The 15,897-nt window shown below is 33.7% G+C and overlaps 1 protein-coding gene across 45 annotated transcripts in view; it reads left to right on the top strand.

Moving 5' to 3' along the window:
- The window catches only part of RBM26 (RNA binding motif protein 26), an 89,391-nt gene that overhangs the window by 58,714 nt on the left and 14,780 nt on the right, over nt 1–15,897 (top strand). For all 45 annotated transcript variants that reach the window (XR_011528165.1, XR_011528170.1, XR_011528185.1 and 42 more), the window contains 3 exons: nt 1,160–1,264; nt 4,610–4,810; nt 7,504–7,590. Coding sequence is in view for 19 of the 45 variants with exons in the window: in XM_070579045.1 (XP_070435146.1) it covers nt 1,160–1,264; nt 4,610–4,810; nt 7,504–7,590 (393 nt within the window). In the remaining 26 variants the exon portion in view is untranslated. The remainder of the gene's footprint in view (nt 1–1,159; nt 1,265–4,609; nt 4,811–7,503; nt 7,591–15,897) is intronic.

Here is a 15,897-nt window from a genome sequence, read left to right as displayed (position 1 = left end):
TTAAAAAAACAGAGTTATACAATGTTTATACTTTGTGTATATATATGTAAAATCATGAGTTCATATTGATATTTGTGATTCTAATCCAACACCACAGAATTCTTCCTTTCCTTCTCTTATTCCATGTTTTATCTCCCTGTTCCCGTAATGACAACTTGGTTCTCACTAGCATCAGTACACTACTCATTTGCATAGTCCTGTAATACATTCCAGATAGTTCCAGAATTGCTACAATACCACTTCCAACAACTAACTAAATATAAAATTCAGAATTTTTTTCCATTTTTTACAACCTCACAATATATTCCACCAAGGGAATAGAGTCAGAACTGAGGTCTAGGGTTACGTTTTTTCTTTTGTCAAGTTAGGTTATCAATTTGATAAAGTTAGGTGTATTTCTATTTGTATTCACTTTTAGATCCTGCTCCCCCTCGTTGCTCATTTAATTTTATTTTTTGAATAAGTAAAACATTAACATGATTCAAAAGTTAAACTATAGGGGCTGGCCCGGTGGTGCAGTGGTTAAATTCGCGTGTTCCGCTTCGGCAGCCTGGGGTTCACCAGTTCGGATCCATCCTGTGGTAGGCGTCCCACATATAACGTCGAGGAAGCTGGGCACAGATGTTGGTTCAGGGCCAGTCTTCCTCAGCAAAAAGGGGAGGTTTGGCAGCAGATGTTAGCTCAGGGCTAATCTTAAAAAAAAAAAGTTAAACTATATAAAAGGACATACATAGAACACCTTTCTCCTTTGATCCCTGACAATCTTTCTCCACTCTTTTCTCCTTCTTGGTGTGTGTGTGTGTATTCTTCCTTACATAAAAGCATACTATATATTGCTTATTAACACCTTGGTTTTTTGTTTTTCTTTCCACAGTTATTTCCTGAAAATTACTCCCTATCGGTCCATAAAAATCTCACTCTGGCTTCTGTAAGGAAAATGAGTTATAGGGAAATCCGTGGAAATAGGAACAAGTTAGGAAGCTGTTGTTAGTAGTGTAGATGAGAGGTGATTGATGGCTTGTACTAGGCTGCTAGGCCTGGAGATAGAGAAGAAATATATGGATTAAATGGGAATGTGTCAAAATCCTTTGTGAAAAAGTTTTGTATAGATGCAGGACATTAATTATTGTCACTTAAAATATTAATTACTATTTTCTAGATGCAGAAAGAATTGCTTGACACAGAACTGGATTTATATAAGAAGATGCAAGCTGGAGAAGAAGTCACTGAGCTTAGGAGAAAGTATACAGAATTACAGCTGGAAGTATGTTTCATCCCAACTACACAGTATGCTAAAGAGGAGCAGATATAGTTGTGGTGGTTAATTTGAAAATCTCTTCTCATTCTAGTCATCAGTTAGTCTCTGGCATACGTATTGGGAGTTGATATAGGAAGGAGGAAAGACGCTAACAAATTTTTCAGAGCTCATAGAGAAAATCTGGTGTTTAATGAGGGGTGGCAGCCGTTTTACCTATACACCTAAGTCCCTCTGCTTCTAGTGAATTTTGTTCCTTTTCTGTTTTTGATCTGTCCTTCTCCCTGGGACCAAAATCATTAAAAGCTTTTCAGGTATTTTTATGGTGATATTCTGCACAAATATAGGCATATTATATTGTCTATAAGGATCAGATTTTTCAGTAGTAGAACTATGTTGAAGAACATGCTTACTTCAGTTTTGCCTATAGATGGTGCTGTGGATGTTTATAAAAGAGAAAATAAACTTTCTTATAATTTAGAAATTCTTATAAGAATCTCCTAGTGAAGTTGATCCCTGTACATGAGAATTTTTAACGTTTAGCAAAAAAGATGTGTGAAAATCAGGATTACATTTTGAAGTACAAAGACTTTAATGTCATTAATGTAGTTGGTACTTGTTTATATTTATCATTGTTTGATGCCACAACTTAAGTTTTTTTATTTTAGATTATTGCTTTTCCTTAATCTGAGAATAATGTTTTTTTCTAAATTTTTTAGCACCTTGATCATTTTTTTCTGACTTGGTACAAATCTATATTGAGTACTGGCATCCAGGTATTAAAATCTTGACATTTAGCAGTCACTGTGCTTGTCTTAAGGCTCTATCTTGTAAGAGTCATAGGAAACTATAGGATGGTGTCCTAAACCTGGATGTATTTTGCCTTCTCTGGAAACTTGATATGGTTGCCAGTGTCTCTTGCTCAAGATAACAGGTTTTGAAAAAAGATAGATTTCTTTTATGTTAATATAGAAATTGTGTTTTCCCCATTCTGGAGATTCATGCCTGTTTTGGTGGGACTTAAGAAAAACCAAATTGTCATCTTAAAAATTTTGACCCATAGTTTTAGCAGATAAATAATATAATATTAATATTCTTTATTAGTCTATGTTTTGATTCTTTATCACTGAATGGCGTTTTCTGTTTTTCTTTTGTGATGGCTAAACTTTCATTTGTAGTTATTGTTAGTATATTTTACAGTACAATAAGTATTCCCCAGAGTGTGTTTATTCACCACACCAATTCCATTTTTTCTTAATAGGTATTAGTGAAAAAATCTTCTGAGGCCAAATTTGGAAAAGGTTATATTAAACATGTTTTTTGACTATAGGATTTCTTAGAGACTTTTAATTTGTAAATATCCAAAAATACATATTAAATATTCAGTATTGCTCAGACTTGGTCCATGGACTCCCTTTTTCAAGGAGCATTTTGAGACATTAATGTTCCTCAGAGCCTGCTTTTGTGTATGCTACTCTATTATTAACATTAATCCTTGACCTCTGAAGTTTATTATTTGGATTTTAGATGATTATTTTAGCTAAGGTTAAGATTGTCTTAAGAAAAACTGAAGTATTATACTTGTAGAGATTTGACAGTGGCGCCTACTTGACATTTTCGCTTGGATGTCTTGTATCCTCAGACTCAGCATGTGCAAAATTGTGGTTATTTTACCCAGAAATTCCGTCTCCACAATTACACAAAGCAGAAATCCAGTAGTCTTCATTGATGCTTCTTTCTTCAGTATCCATATCCAATTAATTTTGAAGTTTTAGATGTGTTACTCCCAAATATATCTTAAATGTGTTTACTTCTTTCTGTCTCCATTGCTACCACTATAGACTAAGCTTTCATCTTCAGTTGCTGGTACTACTGTAATATCCTACTGACTAGTTTCCCAGCTTGTTCTCATCTTCTTTCTACTCTGTTCTTAAAACTCTAGCCAGAATAACATTTTAAACACTGATCTGATTACATTACTCTACTTCTCTGCTTAAAATTTTTAATTGATTTTCATGGCTCTTGGGATCAAAATCAAAATCTATAATGTGGTCCTTAAAGTTGTTCATGATCTGGCTCTGCCTATCTCTCCAGCCTCATCTCTCTGTTTCATGTAGTCCAACTGCACTGGATATTGTTCATTCTTTGATGTAGTACCATGTTCCTTTCAACCTTGTTTCCTTTGTTCATGCTGTACCCCCCACCCCTCACCCTTTTCTTTGTTCTTTCTTTGATTCATTGAACAAATAGTAAGTATCTACAATCTGCCAGTTACTATTATAGGTACTGGGGATAAAGAACAGAGTACAACAGGGAAAAAAATCCTCATGGGACTTTCATTCTAGTAGTTTATTCATTGCAGATCCTTAATGTTCTGTTCAAATTCTTTAAGTAAAGCATTTCGTCACTTTTTGAGTCACTTTTTAATATAATTAAATAACTTGGTTGCTTAATGTCTCTTTATTCCTCTAGGATTTGAGTTTCATGAGGATAAGACTTGCACACAGGAAGTGCTCGTTAAATATTTGTGGAATGAAGGAATAGTATGCTATTCATATAGAGTGATATGGGGGAGTATAAGTGACTATGCTACATTGGTTGTATAATGATAATGATGTTAGTGTAAGTGATCAAAATGCTGAGTTTGAGATGTGTATCTACACAAGTCAACAAACAATTAGAAACAATGTATTTGAAAGTCATAACTGGGGCCAGCCCTGTGGCCTGATGGTTAAGTTTGGCATGCTCTGCTTTGGTGGCCTGGGTTCAGTTCCCGACGTGGACCTACACTACTCCTGTGTGGCCATGCTGTCATGGAGACCCACATACAAACTAGAGGAAGACTGGTGCAGGTGTTAGCTCAGGGTGAATCTTCCTCAAACACAAGGAGGAAGATTGGCAGCAGATGTTAGCTCAGGGCCAATCTTCCTCAGAAAAACAAAAAAAAAGAAAGTCATAACTGGAAAAATACATTTACTGTGTTTGTAGGTATTATGTATCTGTATTAAACTGACATCTGACGTAGCACCTAACATTGTGTATTATTGGAAATCAGGAATTGCTTGTCCTTTTGTGATATAGTCTCATGTCTTAGGGAATGAGAACTTAGAAAAAGGCACATTTAGTAATTTCAAAACATTGCTTAAACTGTTATTTTCTTTTCTAATTTCATTAGCTACTTAAATTTGCTTTCACTTAAAAACTAAAACTCCAACTTAAATTATGAGAATGTTTTATAGGGCATTATTTGAATATGATGTCCAACTGTATAAAAGTTTGACTCATCTGACAGAGTATAACACTTGGCTTGTGTTAGTAATGGAGATGTTTACCCTGTTGTCTCGTGTCTTCTAGGCTGCAAAACGAGGGATTCTTTCATCTGGTCGTGGTAGAGGAATTCATTCAAGAGGTCGAGGTGCAGTTCATGGCCGAGGCAGGGGTCGAGGTCGAGGTCGAGGTGTGCCTGGTCACGCTGTGGTGGATCACCGTCCCAGGGCATTGGAGATTTCTGCATTTACAGAGAGTGATAGAGAAGATCTTCTTCCTCATTTTGCGGTACTTTCTTACTGCTCAACCAAACAAATATTGATAACCATTGTTGAGGATAATGGATAAGGGGAAATTGTGAAAATGATAGGAGTAATTTAAACCCATTAATCTGACCAAGGGGTTTGATTAATATATAATAATCTTTTGTTAATTATTTTAAATAGAGCTGTAGGGGTTTTTTGTTATTTTATTATCTCAAAGAAAGGATACTATTCTTACACTTAGTAGGCCTTCAGATATTGTGAAATGAATGATTTAAACTTTACTGTTTCAGAGAGGGAAGTCTTATAGTTTCATCTGACATTAACTTTTAAGGAAAAATTTAACACTTTGCACCATCCAGGTTTTATTTTTCTCTTAAGGTGGAATTGTATTTAAGACTGTATTCTTGATCTAGCTGACCTAGCAGTGAAACATGACAAAATTTTGGTATATAATCTTGAAATTGCTTTAGTCAGTGCCAGGCTATAGTTAAAGGGAGTCAGTCTAAAGGTAATAGACCAACCTATGAGAAAACAGAATGGGATTCTAGTCTCTGCTAGTCCATTATCGACTTGGACTTCTGGTATCTGTTGGGCTCATGTGCAGAGAGGAGATTATATCTGCCTACAGGCCTTTTCAACTTAAATCTTATGATTCTTAGTGGTATCTCAAAGGTTGGTTACTAAGCATCAGTCTTGCCCTCAGCATTATAGTAATTGCTCTGGAGATAGGAAGGAAATAACCAGTTCTTTGCCTTTAAGAATTTTGCATATATGGGTTTAACACAAGCCAGTTAAAGTAAACTACAAACATAATTTTTAATCAAGTTAAATTTATTAAAAACTGTAAGTACTTCAGTAACTTGGAGAAGTAAAGCTTGTGATGGAAAAAGAACTATAGAGGCAAGTTTCACGAGGTAATAAAACTGGAGCTTAGATGTTGGAGTATAGTTAAGTTTATAGATAGGTTCACAAATCACTTAACCTTTTGAAAATTCAGATTTAAATGTTTAACAATCATTTTCCAGGCTGTTAATAGCAGGACATAGGGCGGTATTGACAGAAATGGTATATGTTTAAGAAATAACTGAAATGATTAATATTTAAGGATGAGGAGTCTGGAAAGTCCTATGCTTGATGACTTCAAAGGGAGAAAGAAAGGAATCAGAACTAGAGAGGAGCTTGGAGATAATCTAGCCCAATTCTTCCCTGCTATGCACCCCACTTCCACACCCTTTACAAGTGGAAGGAGATCCAGATAACTTACATGTGTTGCATATAGTTATACAGCTAATCAGGAAACTAGCAAAGAATATGCCAAAATAATCCAAACTAACAAGGTGAGTTTGTTATGAATGTGTTTCGGTGAGACTAAGATGATTTTGGTTTTATAAACATTCAGAGGCTCTAAATGGAGATTCTTGCATGCATTTGAAGACTCAAACTCCTCTCAAACTTAGTTGTGGTAATACACATTTAAAAATTGTCGGTCTTTAAGAGTGTGGCTTTAAAGTTCAGCATCTCTGTCTCAACGTGTGATTTGAACATATGACAGGTATCAGAGAAAAAAACCCAGGTTATTAAGGGACTATTGACTATTATAAATTGTGATTAACAAAATGCTTTCTTTCATTTATCCACTGGGACCAGTATTGGTAGTAATAAAAACTACAGCTAAAACTTAATAGAGCACTTATTTTGGGTCAGATGTTATTCTGAGTGTCTTGCATAACTCATTATATTATGAGTTATTCTGACAACTCTATGAGGTGGGTATCTCTATTAGGCCTATTGTAGAGATGAGGAAAATGAAGGGTGAAGAGATTAAGTAACTTGTTCAAATTTACACTCCTAGTAACTGACAGAGTTGGGATCCGATTGATTCTAGAGTCCATTCTTTTTACTATACTCTACAGAATTTCTGTATGGAGTCTGTGTGTGTGTGTGTGTTTAATGAGATTGTCTTATAATTTTATTTTTGGGTGGGAAAGAAGGAATGTGGTAGTCATGATTTATAAAGGACTAGAATTTTATATGATAAATGTTGCTATTTGTAGACAAATCCTTCTACACATGGAAAAAATAAAATCTGACAAGCCAGAAACAAGCATAATTTAGTGTGTTTAGCTTTTAAATGTCCTAAAAGAGTGTGTGATCTAGTGGAGTGTACAGTAAGAGTGAAAGCAGGGTCAGTTAGAGTGTTAGACTTTTGGATTAAAAGACCTGGACTCTCATCCTAGTGATTAACTTAATTACTTTGGGACAATTACTAAACTTCTCTGACTCCATCCCCCCACACCCCCATCTTTAAATTGATAATGATACAAAAATTCATCAGATGTTCTGAGGATTAAATATTCTGCTTTAGAAAGTATTTATTGGCATATTCTGGGGTCGGAATAGTGAGTATAAAAGGAAGGGCAATAAGGAAACTCAGTCTTTGACCATTGTTTCCTTTATTTAAAGAATAGTTCAATCAAATAGAAGTTTTTCTAATTCAAAAAGTGTAGCATTATAAGTAATATTGGAAGATAGGACCTTCCTTTATCTTATAATATCAAGTACTAAGGTGAATTAGGCACCATTGTTTTCTGTTAATCATCATGAATTGTTATGTATTCTGGGTTATATTTATTGGTATTTTAATATTTTAAAAACCGTTAGGATTTTGGATTTTCAAAATATTTATTTGGAGGAAATACTTTTTTTAATTTAAAGCAATATGGTGAAATTGAAGATTGTCAGATTGATGACTCTTCGCTTCATGCAGTAATTACATTCAAGACAAGAGCAGAAGCTGAAGCAGTAAGTATTACAAGTAATTTATTGAAAATTCAGATTTAAATGTTTTATAAATATTGCTTTTAAGTTTTTAGTGTAATTGATTATTTTTAACTTACTAAATAACTACACTTTGACAGTAAATAGACCATATGAAGTGCAATTCATGGCCACAAAGAATTTCCTAAAACGGGCAATTCTGTATATAACATGATATAATTAGAATATATGGTTAGTCACCAAGTTAAATGTCAAGTTGTATTGTCTTGAGACAACAGGAATTTTCCTTTCTTTCTCCTTCACAGGAGGTAGGGTCACCTTTCTTTTCATCATCCTTTTCTCAGCTGGCCTAGAATAAGGTCTGCTTTGGCAGAATGAGTGGTGAGGGATGAGGTAGAAGCTGAGATGTAATTCTGCTGCTTGCCCTTCTTAACCATCCCTCATCTGCTGCTTCCTAGTACGAGGGGGCTGAACTCTAAGGAAGTGACCCTGGCTCAGCATTCTCCCACCCATGCTTCTACAACTTTTTGCCCAAGACATGATATATAGCTCTAGCTTTTAAGGTCCTTATAGTTGTCTTAACTATGTATCTCGAGTTGTCTTTCCAAAGGATGACCAGAAGTATATGCAACCTTGTTTTCATCTGAGTTTAAAAGATTAAAAAAGGGAAAATGAGTGTGAGGTGGGGGGATTCATAGGAACCTTTTTAGCCCTGTGTGTTCTTTCTTTAGGATTGTAGAGAAATAGACATACCATTTTATCCTTGGAAAAATGCATTAAGAATTCCAAACAGTTAACCTAATGTGCGTGGGTGAGTGGGATGCTTTTCAGAAGTTTTAAGTTGATTGTGGTCTAAATAAGTTTTGAAAAAAACCTCCTAAATTGATTTATCCCCTTTGTAGTGAATACTCCCTGCCAGCACAATGGTCCATTGCTGGGGGTTTCCCTGGTACGACTTGCTCTTGGAGCATTGTAACCAGTAGAAGACTGTGGGTCTGCTAAGTCTTAGAACAGTGTTCAGCTGGGACCCTGGAATAACCTAATTTTGAGGTTAGCAAAGGTGGGTGGTGGATAGTTTTATAGACTAGTGATTCCTGATCCTAGAGTTCTATTTATTTAAAATCTAATTTTGAATAATCTTTCATTTAAAGATCTTTGTGAAAGTAAAAAGTAATTTATAATTGATGTGAGTTTAAAGTGTTCTTATAAACGTGTGTGTGTATGTTATAGTGAAAAAAATAGATCTCTGATCAAGTTTTTCTCTCAAGGGTATCTTTGAGTACAAGTTTAAGAATGATGGTTTCAGTGACAGTTTTTTTGTTTTGTTTTTTTGGGGAAGATTAGCCCTGAGCTAACTGCTGCCAATCCTCCTCTTTTTGCTGAGGAAGATTGGCCCTGAGCTAACATCCATGCCCATCTTTCTCTACTTTATATGTGGGACGCCTACCACAGCATGGCGTGCCAGGTGGTGCCATGTCCGCACCCGGGATCCAAACCGGCGAACCCCAGGCCGCCGAAGTGGAATGTGCACACTTAACCGCTGCACCACCGGACCAGTCCCTCAGTGACAGTTTTCAATGCAATATTAGATAGGTAGCTTGAGTACCATCTCTTTATGTTGTCTTTATTTTCTAGGAAGTAGTCCTTATAAAACATTGATAGTTGTTATTGTATAAATGGTTAAAATATTACCAAGTTTGTGGATTTAGTGAGAACTTTAAAATATATATAAAAAATATATATACTGCTTCTCCCTGCCTCTTAAGTAATTTTTGGAAGTTTTGTTCATGGTAAACCCTACTGACATAACCTTTCTTGGATGTTTTTCTACCTGAGATATGTATTTTTTAATATATTTTTATACAATGTATATATTTTGCAAAGTGCAGTGCAAACAATTCAAAAGACCAGAGATTCATGTGTAAAAAAACTTTAACACTGAATTATATGAAGGTTGAATAAGTGACAAAATAACTTAGGTCAAGTTAGATTTGATGAGAGTTACCTTTTCAGGGTAAATATCATTTTAGTTGGATTTACTTAGTAGGCTAAAGGAACAACTACCATTGTTATGAAAAACATTTGTTAAGCCATAAATATTTCCTTAAGCCAAGAAATTTCTTAAAAGTTTTGTAACGTTCTATTTTAGAAAAGAATAGAAAATTAAATTGAAGCTTGTCTTATAAACATAGGGTATAGGCTAAAGCAGTGGTTTTCAAACTTCTGGATTTCAGGGAACATTAGCTTTAGGAATTTAAAAATTAATATGTTTGACATAGGAGTGCTAATTTTTAATTTTGTCAAGAAAGAATGCTTAAAAAGTACAAAAAAGATTGCTGTAAACCCTCACCATCGTTGTAAAATAAAGGAAATATTAACACCAAAAATGTAGAGGGATGTAAACTCAAGATAAACCATATGTCTTACCAAGAAAAGAAAATTGTCAACCTTTGCTAATGTTGATTTCCAAATATTTCGTTGTTATCTTCTGATCCATTGTCCTGGATGACTGAATGACTTTGCCTTTACTTTCTATAATCAATGGATGCATAGTATTTCAAAATGAAAGTACGGGAATAAGGTAATTGAGGCATTCAAATGTGTCTGGAATGAGAGAAATTTTCCCAGGAAAGAGATTGAAGTATTTTAAGGAATAAATAATATAAACAGAACACTTTTAAATTAGGTTAAGATGGTATGGTTTGACTCTGGTTAGTTAGAAGATGCTTCTTACTGCTTTATTTTCTGTTTGTCTGTCACCCCACTGTACTAAAGTTGGATAAGTACCCAAAAAGGACAGAAAAAGTAACCTCTTCCCATGGCTGGTTATTAATGTTATTTTTCCTACTCTGAATTGTTCCTATACCTTTGTAAGAAACCAGGATCTACTTTCAGAATAGAGACAGTTAAGTTCCTATTTTATAAGAATCAGTCCCAAAGATTAAATTCTACAGTCCCAAACTCAAAGCTATATAGCTATTTATATCGAAAGGAAAGAGAATCTTGTTCTACTGGTGCATTTTTGACCCCATGCCTCAACTCCCAGTAGTTGTTAGGATTCACTGTTTGAAAACTTGTAAGGTACTTAGAACAGTGCCTTGGATATAGTACGCATTCTTAATATTCTTAATATTATTGTTGTGGGTTTTTTGTCCAGAGTGAGGAATGATTAGTAAATCAATGAAACTGAATAGATCAAGATGGAGTAAATGATTTCAAAACTCTCCTTCTTTTGACCTGAAGTTTGAAGCACAAAATTGGGTTCATAGAGGATAGTGCAGCATCAACAGTCAGAAGTTGATGGGGCTGACTGAGTAAATGGTAAATTTATAGCAAGAGCAATATGTATAAGTGGATTCAATTAAGAGAAATCAAATCATGTACATAGTAGAGGCTTTGCGTACGTTTTTAGTGATTTACTTAATTGTTACTAAGTGCTGTTATGTGATATGGGCACTGTACTACCAGAATTAGTAAATCTGTTCCTGAAGCTTGTGAGAAAGTGGCTGTGAGGCTTGAACTCAGGAGTTAAAGAAATCAAAGTGTTTCCCTATAAGGTCTAAAAATTAGATTTTAATTGTTGTTTTTGGGGTCCTTTAATCTAACTCCTACCTAAACATTGTATACTGTGGTTATTACAAACATTAGTAAACTTGCTTCTAGCATTCTTTTATAAATTAGTTTTATCATTGTGGTTACTAAAACTGTAAGATACACTAGGATTGCAGCTTTAACTCTTCTGACCTTAGGTCAGTTTTTCTCACACTGTTTTTACAGAACATTTTTTCTACATGAGCTCCCTTAACAAAAGATTCTCTTGTCAGATTTGTGAAAAGCTGCGTTTTGTATATTCCATTCAGAATCACAATCTAAATGACTTGAAAAGTCGGAAGGTAGACACTCCTGCTTAATTTTGCTTAACTCGGCTTTTTCTGAGTGTTAGTTGTTTCCAGAACCATTTTCCATGTAAGACATGGAACCCACCTCATAATGACTTTTCATACTTTTTTCTTCCTCCTTATTTGTCAGATCTTCAGCCTTTTTTTCCTTCTGGGGTGTGTGTGTGTGTGTGTGTTGTGTGCCTGCTTTCCTTAGTTCCTAATTTGCTGCCAACTTTGAGTGACTGTGTACGAGAATAAGTAGGCAAAGGGCTAGGGCAAGTCTATGAATAAAATGCTTCAGCTTTTAAGCAGACTTTTTGTTTCACCTCATAGCATAGAAATTAGAATTGTAAAATGAACCTCCGTATGCTTATCGTTGAGCTTTAGCAATTATCCACCTATGGCCAGTCTTACTTTTTATATCCCACCCACTACAACGTTCCACTCCCTATTTTAAAGCCATTCCCAGTCATCGTATCATTTCGTCTGTAGACATTTCAGTGTGTGTTTCTCACTCAGTGTTAGAACCTTAAAAAAGTAAAATGTAATACTGTATCACACCTAAAGATGATTGATATTTCCTAAATATTATCAAATAGCTAGTCCGAGTTTACATTTCCCTGACTTTCTTATAAATTTTTTACTCACTTTAAAGATCTAGATAAGGTTCGTACTTTGAGATAGCTTGACTGGTATCACAAATTCATAGATTGAAACATTTCGTGGGTAGTACTCCGTTATTCTCCGTTATTGATGTATTGTCCCAACTTTGGCTAGTGGCTAGTATACAGGTTTGTTCTTCAGTCCTTTTAACAGGACTCTAGTGGGCTATGAAAGTTTCTTTGCTTTCTCATAGGAAAAGGTATTCTGGATTCATCTTATACATTTTATCTTCCAGACCTGGCATTTGCTATTTCTCTAGGGAGCTCTGATTCTTCTTACTGGGCAAAGATATTTAGACACCACAATCTGAGTACTAGAAGTGCTCGGTGCTACTGAATGTTACTGTCACTAAAACTTTTCAGTGGTCAGAACTGGGAGTGAATAAAATAGGCATATATTTGCACACGTACGTATATACACACGTGTATTCATATATATACACATATATAAGGAAAATAAGTTCAAAGGTTATACTGATATTTTCCATTTGATTCTGGTCTATAGGGTTTTTATACATACACACATAAAGAGAGAAAGAGGTAGGTAGGTATGTAGAAAGAAAAAGATAAATTCAGAACTCATACTGATACTTGCAAGTTAATTCTGGATTATATGATTTCTGCATAACCTCATGAGTCTTAATATCTCTATTTCCTTTTTTTCATGTTTAAAGCTCACCTTTTTCACTGGCACCAACATAATTATGTGTGTTCTCTATATAAGTCTGAGAATAATAAAATCACCTTTGCTACAAATAATATAATTGCTGGGAAAAAAAGTTTAATATTTTATAAGTTATCTTATCCTTATGGTATATTACATCAGGTATGTATAGCATATACTTAGCACAAAATCAATATTTGTGGCTATTGAGACAGTTTTAATGAATATAAACATTTTTATTTGGGAAGGAATTTTTAGATGACAATTCATCGTCTAGTTTGTCTGATTTATTGTTGCAGTTGTAGTTGTCTTTATATGGTAATAAGAAAATCTCCATTTACCTAGATAAGGAATTGTAAAGTATAACTTTTTTTTAACCGTCTCTTTGTAATTTCAAAATAGGCTTCAGTAAATTAAGGATGGTGCAGGTATACAAAAATTATTGAACTGGCAACACACATTAATTTATTGTTAATGTCCATTGTGTTAAAAGTTGCTGGTTTACACATTTGAGTGTTTTTTAACTGCTTTAAAAAATAGCCATAAATTTTATTTTTTAAATTAATTTATTTTTTGAATAGACAATACATATTCATGATATAAGAACTCCAAAGACTGTGAAGTAAGAACTAAATCTTCTTCTCATCCTCATTCTTGGTTTTCAAGTTCCCTGCCCAGAAATTTTTAGGTGGGTGTTTTGGTTTGTTTATATTTTCAGACTCACACTATGAATCTGCAAGAATACATCAGTAACTTTTTTCCTCACACAAATGGTGGCATATGTGCAATATTCTTCTCCTTGTCTTTTCCCCATTAACAGTCTATCCTGCAGATCATTTCATATCACGAGTTGCCTTATTCTGTCATTATCGCATAAGGTATTCCATTATATGGATGTGCCAAATGTAATCAACCGTACTGAACTTTAAATTCTTTTTATTTTTTACTGTGTGGCAGTGAATATTTTTGGTGCATATTTCTCCATGTATGTATATTAATATGTCTATAGGATATATTCTTTATATCTTATTGCTGGGTGAAAGGATATGTGCATTTAAATTTTTGATGAATAGTTCTAAAATTGCTCTCCATACAGGTTCTACTGCATTTGCTTGCTCATCAAAGATGTATTGAGAGTGCCTTTTCCCCACACTCCTGCCATAATGTGTACTGTCTACATAGTGGTTTTACCAGTTTTCTTATTAAAAAAATCCATGGATATGTAAGCCGCAGTGAGATAACAGTTTTATCTTTGTAAAATAACTCATTTCAGTTTTATTCCCTTTTTTCTCATGACTGAAGTTGAGTGATTTTCACGTGTTTAAATGTTGTTTATTTCTATTTCTGTCGGCTGGTAATGTCATTTGCCTATTATTTTGCTGAGTTGTCTATTCTCCTGATTCTTTTTGAACAAATTATAGGTGCTCTATCTATATTAGAAAATCAGCTTGTAAGTTATAAACATTTTTATGGATTTTCATTTGTGCTATATTTTGCTGTGCAGTAATACTGTATTTTCCAGTTAATTTTTTTCTGTAGTTCAAAAGGCTTTCACCAAAGATGATAAACATTTTCCCTAGTGCTTTAATAGTTTTATTTTTCCCTTTTTTATTTTTTAGATTTTACATTTACTTTTTTTTTAATTCATATAAAATTTATTTGGGGTAAGGAGTGGAATAGGGAGCCTGCTTGGTTTTATTGAGTAAAGCTAATTTTCCAAACTTATGTGACATATCCTTAGTATATAAAAATTTTTCATATGTTCATTTGGGTGTGTTCTGGACTCTGTTGTCTTACATTGATCAGTTTTCTTTTCGTGTGCCTCTTCTTCACTGTTTTAATTAAACTAACTTATAATATATTTTAATGGTTTGTCAGGGCTGTTGTTTGGATTCCCCTTCATGCCAGATTATTCATTTATAGAATCATTCTGGTAGGTTTTATATGTTCATTTTTTACGTAAACTTTAGAATAAGTGTGTCTGGTTCTAAAAAGATAGAATAGTTTATGGAAGAATTAACATCTTAATAATACTAAATCTTCCTTTAGAACATTGTATTTCAAGTTCTTCAGTCTTTTTTTATTCTCAAAGAACATTTTAAGGTTTTCTTTATATAGATAATATATATTGCTTATTAATTTTCCCCTGATAATTTATCTTTCTCAGCTATTTTAAATGATGTCTTTTCTTCTGTTATGTTTTCTAGTGATTGTATGTAGAGAAACTATTCATCTGTTTTTATTAAATATGTAACTCCCATCTTACCAAGTTATCTCTTGATAATTTTAAATTTTGTTCTTGTGGGTTTTCTGGGTATTCATTCATTCAATCATATCACTGAGTAGTAGTAGTTTTACCTTCATCTTTCACATTTATACACTTATTACTTTCTGTTGTTTAATTCCAGTACCTTTGGAAAATGTTAAATAACATTACTAGCAATAGTCTCTTACTCATGAAATGTCATTGTCTTGCTCATGAAATGAGTGAAAATGATAAATCAGTGAAAACACTTCTAGTATTTTTAGTATTATGTATGATACTGGCTTTTTAGGTTAAGGTAGAATACAAACAATTCTTGTTCTATTAAAGGCTGTAGAGATTTTTGATCATAAATGGATTTTGTCATGTCTTTTATATATTTATAGAAAGAAGAGGGGTGATGTTTTTTCCCCTTTCATCTATTTATATGGTTTACCAATATTGAACTAATCGTTCACTTCAGGTGTAAATCTCATTTGCTTGTACTTTTCTTTGATAAATCACTGAAGTCTTTTTAAAAATTTTTTATTTTTGTTTGTTTTGACTTTTAATTCAATTTTCAAAAGTAAGATTGGTTTGTAGGTTTGGAGGGAATATTATTTTCATCACGTATCAATATTACCTAGCTTTATAAGAAGTAATTGAAAAGTTTCCACCTTTCTTTGTACTCTGAGTTATTTTAACTCATTGGAGATTTGAAGATACATGTTTCTTAAAAGTTCTGTGAAGCTTGTAGGTTCAACAGATTTTTAGATCATGTATCTTTTAAAAACCTTTTTCTTTTCTGTAGAAATGATTTGTTTAGTTTTTTTTTCTCTTCTGGCTTTAGTTTGGTACTTTGGTAGTTTCTCATCTAGATTA

This window comes from Equus przewalskii, chromosome 16 (genome assembly GCF_037783145.1).
Source record: "Equus przewalskii isolate Varuska chromosome 16, EquPr2, whole genome shotgun sequence".
Classification (NCBI taxonomy): Eukaryota; Metazoa; Chordata; class Mammalia; order Perissodactyla; family Equidae; genus Equus; species Equus przewalskii.
The sequence above is the reverse complement of the archived record's forward strand: the minus strand, read 5'-3'. Positions and strand labels throughout refer to the sequence as shown.